Source organism: Terrapene carolina, unplaced genomic scaffold (genome assembly GCF_002925995.2).
Source record: "Terrapene carolina triunguis isolate 2854851 unplaced genomic scaffold, T_m_triunguis-2.0 Scaffold33911, whole genome shotgun sequence".
NCBI classification, from domain to species: Eukaryota; Metazoa; Chordata; order Testudines; family Emydidae; genus Terrapene; species Terrapene triunguis.
The window spans coordinates 6832791-6852288 of record NW_020698262.1 but is presented as its reverse complement, the minus strand read 5'-3'; the positions used below and the strand labels follow the sequence as shown (position 1 = coordinate 6852288).

Sequence of the window (19498 nt, the reverse complement as noted above, 5' to 3'; positions counted from 1 at the left end):
GATCTCACTGGCATTTTTCTTCAGAGTGAGAGTTTACATGAATGTTCACAGACAAAACACACTAAAGGGAAATCTGAGTCATGGGCCAAAGCTCATTGCAAACTAGTGGCCCATGTTTGGGGATTCTTTGAGGCACCCTCAGGACAGGAAGTTGCCTGATGAAACTTTTATCTTCTGCAGGTTTTACTGTAGTTTGCAAACCACTTTGGAATCTGTAGGGACAGTGGTGCTATAGATATAGATTATTATGGCTACATGCAAGCAATTTCTCTTCCATGCTTTATATGGTCACAAAGTGTAAGAATTCACAGATAAGATCTAAACTTATAGATCATAATGCTCTACTTTGTGCTCCTTTGTAACTCATAGTGGAATGCCCTGCTGCCATTTACATGCATTTCCATGTACTGTACTTGCATTGAATGTGTCTTTTGTCTACAAGTTTAGAATCTGTTATTGTTTTCTAATAGGAGCTGTAAGGCAGAAGCCTTGATCAACCAGAGTCGTCATTATTATTTTCTTTTATGTGAAAACATAGTGAGTTTGCCAAATTCCAGCTTTCTAATTTTCTGAAAACTCCACTGCAGTTTTAACTGGAGAAGCTGTTCTTCCACTTACCTACCTAAACACTGCTGTGTGGTACTGTTGGATCAAAATATCTGCTGAGTTCCACTGGGTTGATTGAGTGATTCTAAGAGTAACTGATCCCTATCATTAAGGGAAACCTCCATTTTTCAAAGTTGCAACCTAAATTGCATATGTAAATCACATCTTTACTCTTTTTGTGTGCCAGAGTGTTCATTTGCCTTTGCAATTTACGGTAAGTGGCATCTTTTGAAAATTCAGTCTGTAAAGTGCTTTGTGATCCATTAGAATGAAATATTAATGTGATTTTCCACTCAAGAGAACACTTTTAACATTTTTAAGCACGATGTTATTGTGCAGAAGGTCTATGATGAGCCTCTGTAGCAGTGAACCTCACTGAAATTTAATGGTGACATTTTAGAGGCTGAAAGGTTTGCTGGGAGACCTTTAGAAAAGACATTTCTTCGGGCACTTGAACCAGCAACATTAATTACAAAGAAAGCCAATAGCAAGCAATTTAGTATGTATTTTAACAAAACTCAATAAAATGTTGCCAAATGATAGTCACGTGCACTTGCAGCATGTACCCTCTTCAAGCCCAAAGGGGCCCCAAATGCTTTACAATTAAACCAATATTATGCAAGCAATCAGAGACATGAATCTATTAAGAGACTTGTCCAAGGCCATACAGTGTCTAAGCAGCTGAGCCAGGCGTCCTGGCTCCCACTCTCCAGTTCTAACTACCAAAACACACTGGGGACTCTTAGTAAAGGAAACATGCCTTGATGATGAATTTTTCTTTCAGCTGGGTTGGCGACGGCAGCTGATCTGCACTGACTTCGATTGGCTTCATTAGGAGTTGGTTCCCAAACACCTCCTTGAATACTTTGGCCATGTGGCGCTGCTGTTCCACACTGCAGTGCTCTTCAATCGACAGGATCACTGGGAACCTTGGTAAAAGGGAACAGAAAGGCAGAGGCACATTCAATTTCTGCTTCTGAAAAAGCCAGGGAAGGGGGGGAAAAAAATCCAAAGCAAACTGAGGACTGAGTGGCTCTCGGGAAAGTCTACAGACGTGCAATCACTGGATCGCACCACCACCACCAAACATGAGCAGTGTGAGGAAGTGCCAGTGCATTCCTCAATACATTCACCATGCTGATGGTTTGACATGTCTGAAGCACTGGACCCCTATCTGCACTGTAGATGGTTATCTGAATGTCTAATCATGGCGAGGATACCCAGGCAGCTCAGTAAGCCAACTGCAACAAAGAGGCTTGGGACACCCTAAATATTAAGACGCCTTTTCTTCATTATCGAGCTCCCAAAAATGAAGTGTTTCCAACCAAAATAACGATGTGCCAGATTGTGGCAACTGACAACAGGCTCAGACTCACGTAGACGGCAACAACCCCAGTGGGAGCTTTGGGAGGCATTTCATCTCCTAGAGCTCCTAGCCTGTCCCACCCGCAAGAGGGTGAAATACGTTCTCTCCTCTATGGCCAGCCAGTTACCTTGCATGGTGAGGAGTAAAGGAGCCTGCAGCCCCAAATCCTTCCTGCCTCCTTACTGCCAACAGGTAACACTTTTCCTATTAAAGGTGTTTTAATGTGGAGGAGAGCTGAGACACTGTTGCAGCCCATGTTATCACTGCGGGAAGCATGAGCAGGGATTCCCCATCTCCTCAGCTGCAACCTCATCTACGATGGTAAGTTTGGGGCTGTGAGCTTCCCTCTCACTGATGCTCTGCTCTCCAATTCTAGTATTTTTAAAATCACATTTATTAAAGTTTTACAGCCGCAAACTCATCTTTACAGACAAGGTCTCAAGCAGGGAGATGGGGAGCCTGTTGGGGGCATTTCCTACCTGCCCGAGCAGCATCCTGACATTTTGTGGGCCTTTTCTTGAAAATAGGATCTATTAAGATCTAAAACTCTTGGTGATTTACAAAAAAAACCAACCACATTAGGGAAAAGACAGGCATCTTGGCCTTTTCAATTAATCAAACATGAAAGGTTTCTTTTCTCCTGAGGAAAGCTCTAAAATCCTCTAAACCAAGTTTATACATTAACGAAAACCCACTCGGATGTGACAAATGCATGATCCTTGATTGCCTGCACCACGTCATCGAATTTGATTTTTGTTGTCCGTGTCCATCCATGATAAATGATCGGCTTCCCGTCAGGACCATCCCAGCAATCCACTAGTGCAGACAATGGAAGAAATAAAGAGGCCATCTAAATAACTCCAATATACAAAACACAACACACATTCAGCACTCCACAGTGTTTCCTACAATGAGTGATATACTTTTATGTTATATTAAAATGATTTGCTACGTAGATTTATATCCCTCACAAAGGAGATTAAGTTTGCATAAAGTAATGGTAATAAAAAAAATAGAATATGGAGGTTCTAAAAGCACACGCAGCTAGGAACAGAAAAGTAGGAGTTTAGGCAGCTGAATTCTAGGTTTACTAGTGTCCACCACAGTTTAAAGGGGCAATATGCTGCTCCAAGAGAGATTTAGAAAGTTTGTCCAGTTAAGTCTTCTTGATCCCAGTCCTGAAGTCCTTACTCAAGATAAACTCTTAATTATCAGAGTAAACAACTGCAGACTGGGGGCTCCTGTAATTAGGATTGAGAAGCAATAGCAACAAGTGCAACAAAGAGTCAGTGAGTGGTGCCTGGCCAGACTGAAGTGGTGAATATCATGAGGTTTTGACCAAATGCTTCTGTAAGATGCACAAGAGCAGAACTAAAGAAGCTCTTTTCTTGCAGTTAGTGGAAAACAGAGCATGGGGAAATTAACTTTTATAAAAAGTTAGCTGGCTGATACAAATTTTGTGACACCAAAACATACAAATCTAGAGGGACTGTGGCTTTGTCTAAATTAAGAAAATATGCATCAGGGTAATTAAATCAATTAGCTGCAAACCCCTATCCTAGATGTACTGGAGAAGGGCACGCTGGGGCTTAACCAATTAATTTGGTCATTCTGGTAGCTTCATCTCTGGTGTACACACTGGAATAGGTTTTAAAAGAACTGCTTGAATTTTAGTGTTTCAAAGGAATAAAAGAAGAGCAAGCGAGCAGGGAAATGATGGAATTCTGAAGAACGTTGGTTCTAATAGTCAGCACATCCTTTAAACAAAGAGAGAGGATTAATTTTGTGTTAAAAAAACTACAAGTTTTGGTTTTGCTGTGTTTAGCAACCACAGGAAGCTATGCAAAGGTGGAGAACAAAAGCATTCCTGTCACAAACCACTCCACAAGCTTGTTACTCACGCTCAATACATCGACATCCCATTCGAAGGCACCTGATATAAGCTTCTGTGGAAGATTCACTTCGAAGCTGGTCTCCTGTGAGGTATCTGAATAGTAAAGAGAGACCATCAGAAGGAAGGGAACAATTCTAAAAAGGGTCCCATATATTCTATTGCAGAATTTCTGAATGTTGAATCTTTTTCTATTGTGGAAGTTTTGAATACTGAATTTTTGACTCTCTATGAAATGAGTGGACTCATCTGAATCAGATGCTAAAGCACCTTGGCATGGATCAGTTAGCAAGAATTTCCAAGAGTTCATTCATTGCCCCTTGCCAGCTTTTTGTAGAGTAGAACATATCTCTACAATATATCCAAACTCCACCAAGTCGAGGCCAGGTCAAACAGCATACCTGTCTAGTGAAAGGGAAAGGTCCCCATATACTTCATGAGCCATTTTTTTCTTATTATACATGTTATTTAAACTCCTTGGGATATTTTCTCCACTTTTTCTTTTTTTAAAACAATGTTAGATGATAAACTTCCCCATCCCTGTAAATTAACATTCCATTTTGTTATGTTGCTGTTGCATCCAGTACTGTTTAAGTATGAAAATTCACCACCACATAGATTTGTATTTGGCCTAACAGTTTGCATGCCACAGTTCACAGAGGACAAGTACTGAGAGCCTTACTACAGTTCAGAGAATTTCTACGGTTTTGGCCAAACTTTCTCTGCATTGTGCCGACTGGATGTTTGCTCCAACCCAACCACTCTCTTCTTACCACTCCTTCGCAGTCTCTCTGCCTCAGTTTCACTCCACACCTGCTCCCCTTACCCTCTTCTCACCTGACCTGTACCTCCTCACCCCAGTTTTCTTCTCTTTCCATCTAGCTGATCCCCAAGTAAACGCACCCCAAAAAATTAATCGTGGCACTAACATGACATTTGCTGCTATCAAACTGCTCACTCTACTTGTGTTATACCCCTTCCCTTAGCCTGTGTGTGTCTTGTCTATTCAGATTGTAAACTGACTGGAACAGAGACCATCTAATACTCTCTACAGCACCTAACACAATGGGGCACCATTATAACAAACATGATTCATAATAGTAAAATGTTTAACAGGAAACCCGCCCCCAAAATGGTAATTGCCAACAATTTATTAAACACAGAACGCATTTTGGTTGTACAATAAATCCAGAACAATAAGGAAGATCAAAGTAAAGGTTGCTACTTTTAATTCCGTTCCCATATGCCTTTGTATAGCAGCACCTGTGGTCCCTCTCTGCTAGAATCCTTGTCTCCCATACAAAGGCCATGTAGGGCTAGTTTCTAACCAGTGGAAACGTGTTGTTTCAAGATCCATTAGCCACATGCTTCCTCTTCCCTGAACAACCCCCTTCTGCAGTGTGAATTGTCACAGAGCTTTGGTCTATCCCAGTGTCCCCACTCCCACCAGCAGCCTGCTCTTCCCCCATCTTGCTCAGAACAACCATCACAGTTCTGCTACATTTCAGGTCATATAAAGGAGGACGACAGTTTCCCCAAGATGATCCAACCATGCTAAAGTTATATTACATATTATTTTGATTTTAGAAGCGGCCTGGGAGCAAGGACACCAGGCCGCTTCTTTTGTAACTGTAGATAATATATAAGCTCAAAATACTATCGTAACCCTTCTCTAGATGTTTATAATCACAGATGCATGCCCAACAGATTAAAATGCTGTAATACAGGTGATGCTCAGAGTACTGGTATCTCTCGGTAAATACAAGCCACCACAGTGAAATGAAGTGGTAAATAACGTGTCCCATGGAGACTCTCTGACAGGACTTTGATCCAAATTCTGCAGCCCAGTTTCAGGCAAAAGTCCCGCTACATGTGGCCAGTAGGATTTGACCCTTTAGGCATTGTAATGCCCAGGCACAATGATGCTAACTGAACAGGGCTGTAGGTGTCAAGAGGAGCGGAGACTCCTTCATTAGCATGAATTTTTGCACCCACAGTCATTCAATCCCCATCTTCTGGCATCAAGGAGTTACAGGAAGCTCACTGTGGCAGTCTGAACTCAGCTTCTGGACTACATTCTTTTAACAAAGTTTCTTGTGCTCTTCTGTTGGGGGCGAAAGGGGAGATGGAGGGAAGGGGTTGTGTCTTCTGCCACTATAACTCAGTGAAAAAGTCAGCGAGTCTTATCAGATGCAATTTCTCAGGAAGGCTTCACAGATCCAGTCTGAGCACCCCTGGCATAAAACTTAAGCTAATATTTGCTTCTCTTAACATACACCAGGTCTGTCTCATCAGAGACGATCAAGATTTTGGAAACTTACGTGTTGTGAGAGGAAGAAATCCAGTAGTGGGACAAAGGGTTATTCATATCCTGAGCATCTACTGCATCATATTTATCATCCCAAATACTGTTTTCTTTTGAGAAAAGGTAAGTGAGAAACTAAAACATAAAAAAAGAGAATGGATTTAAATGCATGCAATCAGAAAAGAAAAAAGAATATAACACTAACAACAGAGCTTAGAGGAACTGCCCTCTTGCTAATAGAGGGGGATTTGCCCAGCAAACTAAATTTCAAGGAACTAGAAGAGAAAGTTAAACATATATAGAACTATAAGAAAACATTTTATCTCACCTCATCCACAAAGAGGAAGGGCTCGGTAGTTTCTCTCATAGTGTCATCTATAAACTTTGTCATTCGTTCTCGGACTTTACTGAGATCCTGTGCCCAAGACTCCTTTAATTAAAAAAAGTTTATCATTTAAGTTGTTTTATTTTATTATCAAAAAAGGTAATAAGACTTTGTGAATGAAATTATATATTATATATATGAAATAGACAGACAGACGCCCATAGCAGTGATTTACTAAACTACGTTCTTCATTGCCTACAGTTAACAGAACTGCAGCTTTTGATGAACCCATCCAGTAAGAAAGACTCTCAGTGGTTCAGGCTACTGCTGCATTTAAAATCAGTGTCTAAGATCACATACCGATACTTGTAAGCGGGTGAAACCAGAATATCTGGAGGTTTTACAAACCTCTCTAGCTGTTTGAGTTCACTGAATTTTTCTACTGTAATTTAGGCTCATGTTTTTTTCCCCAAAGAATATTCAGGAATGTCTTTTTGTTAAATGTTTGTCCAAGGCCTAGCACAATAGTCTGGTCAGTGACTAGAGCTCGTAGGGGTTACAGAAATAAAATAATAAATGATAGTTTAAAAATAAAAGATAATGTCTTTCCTAGCTGAAGAAAAGCCTATGTGATGTTTTAGGGATCTAAGATGCCCTCTGTCTAAATGCTAGGCTGTCACAGGTGGGGACTCTATATATGGGTGAAATCCTGGCCCTACTGAAGACAGAGAAGATCTTCATTCTGGTCTCTCCTAACTTTTGAGTGCTTGACTTTACAACCTTTATGCTCTTTCAACATTGTTTTGTAGGGGAAAAGATATTAGGTATTCCCATACAGGGAATGCATGAGAACAATGAACTTCAGTGTTTGATTTGAGTGTTCAAACAAATTTGCAAACTTGGAGTTCAGTAGTGGCTGTGGAACGTCTTAAAGCTTAAATGTACAGAAGACTTCCAGACTTTCCAAAGATGTAGACTATGCACACTGTAATACAGCAGACAGCTTCAAAAATGAACTGCTTTGTTCCTTTAGTGAACCTTTGGCCTGACAATTTTTTTTAATTAATTCATTCATTACTTTATCAGTCAAACTAAACCATGCTGTCTGTGAATCAGGATCAGAGCTGTTACAAATGAAGACAAGCCCATTCCCAGATCACTGAACCCAACTGCCTGCAAGTACAGGGCAACTTCTTCAAAGAGAGCACCCATCAGGAGTGAAATTCCGGCCCTTTTCAAGTCAATGGCAAAACTCTCTTCGATTCCAATGGGGCTGGCACACCACCCCAAACGTTTACATCGTGCCAGCCACAATGGGGCCAGAGCCAGGATTTCAGTCCACATGTTTACATGGTGCCACCCACAAAGGGGCCAGGGTATCATCCTTGACATTTACATGTCGTCAGTCAATAACCACCTCAGTTTATTTAGCAGCTTAGCAGAGGCCAGAAAAATCCATTTGCACACCTTTTTGTTCTTTGTGCAGTTGAAAAACAGTAGCTCAATGAAAGATCATGCCTTAATAATTAAGACCAATGCTCAGATTTAGCCCACAAGGTTCAATGCCAATTATCATCAGTCATCCTGTATATCAGACTGTGACTCTTTGAAAAATACATAACGCTGTGAACCTTGGTGAGGAAGAATTCTGAGTTTCATAACCTTCTCACCTGCTGCTCGTGTAGCAAAAATCTCTGGAAGTCATGCAAATGAACTGCTGAAGCATCTGGACGGTCAGTATTTCTAGACCAGAGGCAAGGGAAAAATTTAATGTTTAATTAAAAAAAAAAAATGGGGTAGATCAAATATCATTTAAGTCAGGGCCATAGCAGGACCATGGTAGAGAACCAAGTAAATTATATCATGAATTTACAACCTCATCCGAAGTCCACTGAAGTTGAAGGGGGTCTTTCCATTATCTTTAATGGGCTTTGGATCAGGCCCCAAATGCAGCTCTCTAGCATCTGGATCACAAGACTTTGAATCAGAGCTTCTGGGTTTCCTTCCCAGCTTTCATAATGACTCACTCTGTCACCCTGGGCAAGTTACTTAACTTCTCTCTGTTTACCTTTTTGTAAAGTGGAAACAACACTCACCTCACTAGGATGTTGTGCATCTTAATTATGGCACTATAACAATATTATTATTGTAAATTATTTGCATAGCCATAATCCCACAAGCCATTTCTTCTGGATATTTATTGGATGAGCTGACATGGAGAACCAAAACCTGATGCCAGCAGTCCCAATGAGTTCAATAAATTCTACTCAGTAGGCTAAAGAATTGGGCCCTATATTAAAGGCAACCATTTCTAAAGGAACTTCTCAAATGCTTTAAACAAAATTGTAGATGTAATGTTCAAAGTTATGAAAAACTAGTCTCAGAAAAGTATAATAGCAGCAATGCTTGTCACTTTTATGCTGCAGCATCTCATTTCTTCAACATGCTGTACAAACAGTTAATTTTCAACTCCCCTAAATAAATATTATACCCATTTTACAGACAGGGAAACTGAGATTCAATGACATTCCATGATTTGGGATTAGAATTCTGCCCTGCTTCTGTCAAGTCCATGCACCACACGCCTCTTCAGTTAAAAATTAAACTTCTTCATCAGAAGACACAGAGACAACTTCTGTCCTAGGCTAAGCATGAGCAGCTCTGACTGAAATCCATCTGTGGGCAAAGTATTGGCTCTTATCAACAGCTTCCTTATGCCACTTTTACTCTGTCCTTACTCAGGAAATCTTGCACTGAAGTCAGAATTTTAGGAAGAGTGTCTTAAAATGTGAGATGTTAAAATTCATATAAAACGGTATATGAAAAATTTTCATTCATCTTAATGAGTACCATAGCAACAAGATATGCCACCTCTGGTCACTAATGAAAATATCATAATAGAGAACAGTGACATCACTTAAAAATATGAATGGACTTTGAGATTCCATGAAATCTTTGGGTATGCAAAGTCCTGCAGTGTTATAACCAACACACACATGCACAAAATTATAGTAACAGGAAATCTCACCCAAGAATGAACACGGAAGAATCCTTTTTGAATTCATCAAGAATCTTAAGAAGAGGGGGGGAAAAAGAGAGACACACAATGATCAGAAATATCTGTAACTATTAGCAGGGACAGAAATGTCTACTTGCATTTTATACAAGCTATGTTAGCATGATAAATTTTGAGTTAAAATGAAAAGTAAGAAACAACAGACTGTCATGTGTCGTGATTACACTTCAGGCCTTCTCCATGTAAAAGCACACAATTCACAGCCAAACTTGTTTTTGCTAATGCACATCATAAACACAAGCAGTCAAGTTTCCTGCTAGATTGTCCAGAAAAACTGGAAACATGTATTTTGTATCATATTTAGTCACCTGGATACAAAATCTAAACTAAATGGCCTCCAGGTTGGACCAGCAGAGTACAGAGCTTGGGAAACTTAGTTGTAAACAGTAATTAAGCAAGTTGAGGAGTCTCCTTGAAATGATGCACCAAGGGTGTAGACAATCAGATAACTAGTCAATCAGATAACCTCACTATACTGTGCTATGCTCTCCTCTTTAAGTAACTTTTTTCTGTTTAAGTGAAGTGTCATGAAAAGAGACATCAACAAGGTTAACTAAACAAAGAAGTCTTTTTAATAGCATTTTACATTACAATGATTATGCTTAATCTGCAAAGCTGAAAAAAAGAATTACTAATAAACCATGCCCATGTACAACTGAGGATAGAAGGCTTCAGTTTTAACAAATGTCCTACATATTTGCAGGCACAATTAACAGGGTGCAGAAACTAGCATTCAGATATTTATGCCAACATTTTCAAACTTGGGTGCTAAAGTGAGGCACCTAAATAAGAGCCCTGATTTTCAGAGATGCTAAACACTTACAGCTCCCATTGACTTCATGAATCTGGATGGAATGAACATTTGGAAAGTAGTGATCAAATAGTTAACCAAATAAATCACTAGCATAATTCCATGGCATTTACACTGTCACAAGCATGTCATGCAGTACACCAAACATATTCACGTATCATCTCTAGACATAAGTGAGAATGGCAGTGGTCATTATTTGCTGATCATGACATGTCACCGGCATAATTTAAAGAGTATCCTTTGGCATATGGGATAAATTAAATTGGGAAGTCATGCAAAAATGAAACCCTTATTTCACTTAACATTTATTAATTGCACCTGACTAAGGACATCCTACAAACTGGTCAGAAAGACTCACATGACAAACAAAATCCCATTACATGTGTGCACACTTTCACCTTTTAAACACCTAAGAAGCAACACAAACTTCTTATGTATTTATTTTATGAATCCAGTTATTGGCATTGATTGTCACAGACACATCAAATACAATACTGTAAGTGAGGGCTTCTCTATGGTGGGGGTAAGGAGGAGAAATCAGTATTCACCTTTTATTCAAACCAAGCAGGATAATAGTATGTAGAGATTGGCTATCTATCTATAAATGAGCTTACCGATTTCTGCTGTTCAAACATAATTTTCTTGTAGAACACGTGAAATTGTTCGAAGCTAAGTTCTTCTTTGGGAGCTCCTATTTCCTGTGAGGAGGAAGTATTAAACAGTGTATTTGGAATATCCTAGGTTACACCTGTACAGCAACAAATGTGACATACCCTTTCCAGGTGCAGGGCCGGCTCCAGCATTTCTGCCGCCCCAAGCAAAAAAAAAAAAGCCGCGATCGCCGGCGGCAATTGAGAAAAAAAAAAAAAAGCCGCGATTGGCTGCAGCAGTTCAGCAGCAGGTCCTTCGCTCCTAGAAGGAGTGAGGGACCTGCCTCCCCCGAAGTGCCGCAGGTGCCGCCCCTCTCCCTTGGCCGCCCCAAGCACTTGCTTGTTAAGCTGGTGCCTGGAGCCGGCCCTGTCCAGGTGCCACAGTCTTCCAAGGCACATATGTCTGCCATACTTTTACTTTAATTGTTTTGACATGATGGCTAATTGATTTCTTAACAACATTAATATGCTATCTGAACAAACAGAATCTTGATTTGTAATACACTGTCCCTGCCCCTCATCTCTGTCCACTACCCAGGCTCAGAGTACCAGCAGGCAGTTAGCTAGTTGCTCACTTAAGAAGACAGCTGGCAGATTCTGAAGAATGACTCATTCAGTGCTCGTTAGCCAGAGTACCAATAACTATAATTTGGGACTTGGAGAATAGAGAGGTATAAAGCAGGAAAAATAAGGGGATCTTTAATGTTCCTGCAGGGATGCAAAGGGGCCTCAAAAGTTATTAACAGTAGTTCACATTGAATAGAAACCAAAAGTATTGCTTCATTCATAATGCAAATTCTAGCCTTAAAACAGGCAGTGACCAGATCTTCCTACACATTTGGAGTGCCGACAAGAGGGCCATAAGCCTGATTTTGACTTTGGACAATACTGCAGTATTAATAACAGTAATAAAGATAATTAAAAAACTCTTCTGCATTACATTCAAACCTAAACTCTGAAATTAACCAATATAAATCAGATTAAGTCACATGATAAGAAGCAAAAGCCACAGGTAAGATGCGGTATATAAGAGTCAATAAATATTTTCACCAAATATTGGACATCAGGTGCTTTGGATAATTACCGCAAATTTATCCTTCAAGAATTTCACGCTGCCTACTTTGAAGTTTACTAAGGGAAGTATGGTCTTCAGTTCTCTAAGGCTGATACTGAAAAACAAGAGGGCAAAAACAGCATTCTATTAGTATCTATGCAACCTACAACTATCCAGTGGCATATATTTTCATCAACACAAAAGTTAAATTATTGATACATTTTTAAAACATTCTCTGTCCATAGATCAATCCAAGTGCAACAGAAGTCTACTGACTTCTTTGAAAGTTGGACTAAACCAGGGGTAGGCAAACTACAGCCTGTAGGCCAAATCTGGCCCGCCAGCCATTTTAATCTAGCCCTCGAGCTCCTACTGGGGAGTGGGGTCTAGACTGGGGCTTGCCCCGCTCCAGCGCTCCAGCCAGGGTCGGGGGCCACTCCGCACAGCTCCTGGAAGCAGCAGCATGTCCCCCCTCCGGCTCCTACCCATAGGGGCAGCCAGGGGATTCCGCACGCTGTCCCCGCCCCAGCGCTGCCCCCACAGCTCCCATTGGCCAGGAACTGCAGCCAATGGGAGCTGCAGGGGCACCACCTGTGGACAGTGCAGCACGCAGAAGAGCCGCCTGGCTGTGCTTCCACATAGGAGCCATGGGGGGGGAACATGCCGCTGCTTCCAGGAGCCCCTTCAGGTAAGCGCCACCTGGGGCCTGCACCCCTGAGCCACACCCCGGCGCCCCAACCAACCAGCCCAGGCCCTGATACCCTACCCGCCCTCTGAACCCCTCAGTCCCATCCCAGAGCACCCTCCTACACCCCAAACCCCTCATCCCCAGCCCCACCACCCCGCACCCCACCCGCCTACCCCAGCCCGGATCCCCCTCCTGCACTCTGAACTCCTCATTTCTGGCCCCACCCCGGAGCCGCACATCCAGCCAGAGCCCTCACCCCCTCCCACACCCCAACCCCAATTTCGTGAGCATTCCTGGCCCACCATATAATTTCTATACCCAGATGTGGCCCTCAGGCCAAAAAGTTTGCCCACTCCTGGACTAACCTATACCGACCTTGTTATAAAAACAGTAAATTTCCTTTTTAAAGATACATAGGTAGCAAATGTTGTAAAAGTTAAAGATACAAAATTCAATTGCCCTTAAACCAGTCCCTGGTTTTGTGATCAGAAAAAATAGCTTATCAATTCTGGGTCCCATAAAATTCAGCCTGAACCTGTTTATGCACACACGAATACAGACACAAATGGACAGTTGGCACATCTCCAACATATACGCACAGTTGTCCTTCTCCAAACCAGGTATTCTGCAATCATGCAGGAACAACACTTGTACACACATTTTTAGGAATATGAAATCTAGAACAGCATTTGATAACTTCAGACATCAATTCCAACCGCTTTTCATTAAGGTATTACAGTTGGTTTTTATTGATGAAAGACTGCTCATGCAACCCCGGGGCATGCTCCTATACTCCTTACTCAAGCAAAATTTGCACATGAATAACTCCAGAGAGGGGTTCCTTTGAAGACATAGCATCATCCACACCCATTGTCCAGCTCTAGTGTCCACAATTCACATTTGGATAAATTGGAGAGGATTTAGAGAAGAGCCACAATACTCCTGAGGGAATTTTGTGCCAAAAAAAAAAATAAAAATTCTGCATATTTTATTTGTCAATAAATAAATGTGGAGGCTCCAGCATGGCAGTGGGGGCCACCGTGTCCCAGGGTGGAAGATCACCCTGCAGCCCCCACCCTGGGACCTGGACTTGGCAGTGAGGCTGCACCCAACGCTGACAAAGCACAAGGGCCAGGTCTGCCCCAGAAACACCCCGGGACCCTGCCCCCTCCGTGCTAGATGCACCAAGATAGCAAGCAAGAGGAACAATCCATGTGTGGGGCAGACAGGCTCAGCCTGGCAGGATCGAAGTGTGGAGAGGCTTAGTGTGAGGATCCAGCTGTGGGGTGAGAGGGTTCTGTGTGGGGCAATCTGGGTGCAGGTGGCTCAGTGGGGTGCCTAGGTGTGGGGGAGGGGCTCTGGATGCACAGGGGCTCAGTGGGGAGGTGTAGAGGGGTAATGGTCCATGTGATGGTGGTTGGGACTCAGGGGGGCTCTGGGTGTCAGGGGCTCCGGGTGCTGGAGGTGTGGGGATCTGGATGCAGCTGGTTGGGGCTCAGTGAGGTGGGGGTCCAGGTGCGGGGGGCTTGTTGAGGTGGTCCAGGTGTGGGAGGTGGGGCTCCTCAGGGTGGGGGTCCTGATGCAGGGGGTTCAGCGGGAGGGTGGTTTGGGTGCAAGGGGTGAGGCTCGGCGGGGTAGGGGCTCAAGTGCAGAGGGCCCAGTGGTGGGGTTCTGGGTGCGGGGGGGGGGGGTCCCGATGCATGGGGGCTGAGCAAACTGTGGAGCAGCTACCTCTGTACAGTGACCCCTCCCCCTGCGGCTGAGGAGCGAATGGGGCTTCAGACCTCCCACCTCCCTCATCAACTTCAGCTTTGGTTTCAGTGTATCAGAGTGCCTCACGATCTTTAATTTACATATTCCCAGAACAGTGCTATCATCCCCATTTTACAGATGGGGAAACTGAGGCACACAGCGACTAAGTAGTCACATAGAGTGTCTCTGGCAGAGCAGGGATGGGAACCAAGGCCTCAAGTTCTAGGCCTTTGTTGTGACCCTTTAGATGCCAATGCTACTCCAAGCACTGGCTAGAAATGGTCACATGAGAGCAAAAAACCCAACAATTAACACTTATAAGAAACCCTTTTGATCTTCAAAAAGTGTTTTACAAATATCCATCCACACAACTGCCCTGTGAGGTGTCGTCATCCCCATTTTGCAGACATGGAAACTGAGGCAGAGCAGTCAAGAGACATGGAAACTGAGAGATCAGTCAAGAGCCAAAGAGGGAGTCAGTATTGGAGCCAAGATTAGAACTCAGGAAGGTCCTGGTCCTGTTGTCAGACCATTAGAACACACGCTTCTCCCATTGCACCCACGGGGCTGAGCACACTGCCTTTCAACAGCTCTTTCTGGACAGGCAAGCAAAGGCCTAAACCTAGGGCGGACTTCATTACTGCATATGGCAGCAAAGCTTCACTGCTGGGGCTAGCCGGGAAGTGTCAGCTTTATAATTAAGTGACTAAAAATAAAATTAAAAAAAAAAAAAAAGTTAATTGCAGCATTCATCTGTTTCCTGGAGTTTTCCAAAGGTGGGAATCCTCTCTGGGAAAAGTGAAAACACCATCACCTCACAATTCAGCACACATCCAAGGAGGGTCAGTTATGTTACCTTCCAGTGGTAAAACAACTATGGAAACTAACATAACCTTAACTAGATGTAGTATCTCCTGAAGCTTCTTTGCCCTATGGCTTTCCTTTGTTTCATGGTTCTCCCCTGTTGTGGTGCTTTCTTATCAAAATGCATCAGCAACAGAGCAGGTGCCAAGTGCAGTGACGTGATCTGGCATCCAGTAAAGAATGGTGCAGCTGGCACACTTTGTCCTCCCACTCCAGACTAAGCGAGTCAGTCTCTGATATCTAAAATCTCTCTGAGCCCCTACGCTTGAGAACCCAATTCTGTTCGTGCCCTTCCATCTCGGTTTGTATCGCAGTCATCTGCCCAGTACTACAGATTGCTTGCAGAATGGTGTTATTTCCTGCAGTAACATGTTTTCATCCAGACAATGAGAATGTTTTATTTTACTCTTAGGAAAAGGCTAAATGAGAGGAAACGAATGTTATTTTCTGCACTGAACCAGAAGTACAAACATTAATGCTGTTGGGAAAATGGGATAGCTAAGCTGCATTAAAGTGCCACCCACTGAGCAGTTAATTTCCTTCTCAAGGCATCGTACAACTTACATCAATTCTAAAGAGAAATTTGCAGCTGAATTTGCAAGAGAGCATCCTCTGCACTGCAACAGGCTATCCAGCACCTCAGCTAGCAGAGCAAGGATTCTCTCTCGCTCTCACTCACCACAAAGGGAAATTTTGAAGACTAAAATCTACGCCATTTTTTGCATGGGCCTGAAGTGAGCAGCTTCCATTTCCCACAGGAACCCAAATATGCCACCTCCATAATTACAATATGCCGCGGCTTCCTCAGCCGAGAAGCATGAATCCTGAGGTAACTCCTAAGCCCTAGGTCTCCTCCCCTGACACATAACAGAGTAACAGTCGCAAACCTCCAGGCCAGTTTCACCAAGTTATATTTACCAAAGCAAGTTCTTGCAAGTGAGAACTCTGCAAACTCTCTGGAACACTGCCACAGTCGTCAATCTAATTCTGAAAGACCACTGCTGGCTTCCTCCCACCTCTATGTTCAAGGACTATCTTGTGTTCCCCTTGCCTAACCTACCCCACTCCCAGGATCTCCAGGATGACCCTGCTCCATTGGTCTCTCTATCCCTACTCAGACTGTCCCCCCCCATGGATCTCCTTGTCCCTACCTCAGCTTCCAAGGATTCCCCTGTCCTTTCACCCAATCATGCTCCCCCTCCTCAAGGCTCTGACTCAGTGTGGGGAGGAAGGACTGTTGTGGCTGCTGCTGTTAGGCCAACTCCATCTGTGCCCCTCCTCACTCTCTTCACCCTCTCAGGCAGTGCTGGGGGCATAGCTCAGGCAGGAGAGCAGAGTCCCAGCCTCTGGGTTCCCACTTGATTACCTCTCCAAAGGAAGCAGCTCGGTGCTGCTGGGAGTGGGGAGCTGAAAGCGGGAAGGGGAAAACATCCCCTCTCCCTGCCTAAAACTACACGCATCCTAGCTCCAGCCATGACGAAAGGGCTAAAAGCAAAATGATTCAGTGGTGGTCATTTCCTTCTCTGTTACACTATGTATACGCATCAGTGAATTTCATATGCTTGATGTCTCCATAACAAAACTGAACACAAATTACTAACGAAAGAGCAGGTGCAGTGTCCTGGACTCCCACACGTTACCTAAGTCACATCTTTCTTATGCAAAGTGATGTTTGTTACTTTAAATTCCACTCCTATACTTCAGGTAGAAAAACTGACCATGAAAACTAAGCAAAATCTAAAAAGGGTGAGATTCATACCTGTTCCTTCTAGTCTGGTCAACAGAGTAGATCTGCTTTCTCAGCCAACTTAAAAAAAAAAACCAGAAAAGTTATTTTAAAGAATTAAGAGCAAACAGAGCCTGTTCAATATCACAATTTCAGTGATGAAAGTAAGTAGAGATATTTAAACTGGAAATCTAGCACATTCTGAAAAACGAGTTACAAGCATTTTCAGGTGCTGCATCTGCCCTGGTTAATTTTTGTGGCTTTACAATAATATTTTCCTATTTCTAAACAAAATGTTTTTGTCCCCTTGTTGCTGCGTGACAAGCCCACATAAACAAGGGAAATGACTAACCATACATATGGGAAACAGTGAAAATAACTGGGCACAAAGGAGCCAGATCTTCAGCTGGTATAAACTGGCATAGCTCCATTAAGTCAATGGAGCTACACTGATTGACACTAGTTGAGGATGTGGTCTCAAATATCGTCAAATGCATGAAGTAAAAATGAAAAAGAAAATCCACTTAATCTCTTTTAGCTGTAATAATCTTTTACCTATCTTAGGTTAAAAAAACATAAATCAGACAGAAGTGTCAATTTTAGGGCCAGCATCCCTTTAATGATATTGGCAATACTGACAGGGAAGATCTGTTTATATAGACATGTTTCATCCCAAAGGATAATCATAGCATTTCACTAAAAACTTCATATACTCTGTCTATACAGGAATCACTTTGTTGTTGCTGAAATGCAGACACCTCTAGAGTGATGCACAGCAACTGTATAACAGCACAGAGCAACACCATACAAAAGTTAAAGACAGGAAGTGAGGAATACTTTTTCCCCAGTTGAAATTGGATTTAGATGGGCAGGGCATCAACACCTGAGCTGCAATTTGGACAAACAACCGATAAAGAAAGACAGGGTAGCAGGCCATGACTTTCCCCCACTGTTAACAAAAGGTGAAGGGGTTGAGAAAAGATCAAGTCTGGGAGGGAGCTCAGGGCCTGTTGAGAAGAGGGGGATTCTCTGCCCAGGGCTGGGTGGTGGGAAGGGGGAGGGGGGAAAAAGAGGTTCTAGTTGTGAGATCCTGAGAAACTCTGGTTCACTTGAAACAGACGCCAACACACACATAGACCAGACATTCCCATGAACTTCTTAAAGACTTTCTTTGGCATCCAAACCTGGAACCAGGTGAGTTTATATAACAAATCAACCAACCAACCATAGAGCCAAATCCATCACAGTGTAAGTAGCCATAACTTCATAGAAGACTATCAAGTAGCATATGCTTCTACAAGATCTGAATTTGGACCACACTTTCTAAGCATAGCATGTGTCTGTAGAGTATTGCTCTTAATGTAACTGACAGACCACACTGGTTTCATCCTTGAAAATGTCTTTTCAGTTTTTCACTGTCAAATTGCAAAGAAGTGTCAAGCTGTTGAAGAGTCTCTCATAAACAAAGGGGGGAAATTCCATGTACCTCTCTGTGATTGCAGGTGTGGACGCGTTCATAACCTCTTGATGCAAGATATTCAAGCCACACAGCCATTTATCAGCATCATCTTTGGAATCAGCTGCAAAGATTAATACACTGTGAGAAACATTAATACATAACAAAGACATAATCTGTGATGTTTAGATAAGCCCTGGTGTATGAGGTGGGTTGGCTACCCATTCTCTACGATAATCTCACTACAGAGCTTTACGCTGCCAATGCAACACATTCCAATGAAAGAATCTATGTTAATTCTTAAGGATTAAAAAAAAAAAAAAACCTGTTAGACCTATCAAAAACATCTCCTTTTAAAACTTTGTTCATCAGAACATAAGAAGTTTCAAAGCTGCAGCAGAATTACTGCCAACCTACAACTAGGCTCTCACTGTGATACAGCAGAATTTTTGCTTTTTCCATCTTCTGTTCTCAAGGTGACCAAAGTGCATGCCATGGGCTGAATGTAGCCCAGAGCCACCTTCTCCTTTAAAATGAAAATGTGGCCGGTGGATACTGCAGATTCCAGCATGCAATGCTCTAACCCTAATCCTTAACATTTCTGAGTGGCCTGCAAAACAAATCCTTCATCCTGGCTGCCATAATCACACCACTATGCACAGTCTATGCCAGACTATGGTTTGGGGGAAAGTTAACTTCTTGCATAAGAGGTGTATTTGGGAGAAGAGTCTTTAAATTCCCTCAGACTCCTGCTGCAGAATTAGAGCTCAGATGCTTGTTCCTTTCATCCTGAGCTTTACATTTTCAGGTCTATTTTCAGAAGGAAAATGGCTAGAAATTTTATTTTGTTCCAAAATGAGTTTGCATCTACACTTCTAGTACCCACAAACCAGAAGGGCCAGCTGGTGATGATCCAACCTGATCTGAG

General features: G+C 42.6%; 1 protein-coding gene across 1 annotated transcript in view; it reads right to left on the bottom strand.

Annotated features, from left to right (window-relative positions):
* The window catches only part of LOC113409599 (1-phosphatidylinositol 4,5-bisphosphate phosphodiesterase gamma-2-like), an 86120-nt gene that overhangs the window by 29398 nt on the left and 37224 nt on the right, over window positions 1–19498 (bottom strand). The window contains exons 4-14 of the mRNA XM_026663716.1: window positions 18601–18694; window positions 17148–17195; window positions 12115–12199; window positions 10995–11078; window positions 9522–9565; window positions 8164–8236; window positions 6497–6598; window positions 6185–6303; window positions 3874–3959; window positions 2668–2788; window positions 1367–1535 (exon numbers count right to left, since the gene is read on the bottom strand). Coding sequence (XP_026519501.1) covers window positions 1367–1535; window positions 2668–2788; window positions 3874–3959; window positions 6185–6303; window positions 6497–6598; window positions 8164–8236; window positions 9522–9565; window positions 10995–11078; window positions 12115–12199; window positions 17148–17195; window positions 18601–18694 — 1025 coding nt within the window. The remainder of the gene's footprint in view (window positions 1–1366; window positions 1536–2667; window positions 2789–3873; window positions 3960–6184; window positions 6304–6496; window positions 6599–8163; window positions 8237–9521; window positions 9566–10994; window positions 11079–12114; window positions 12200–17147; window positions 17196–18600; window positions 18695–19498) is intronic.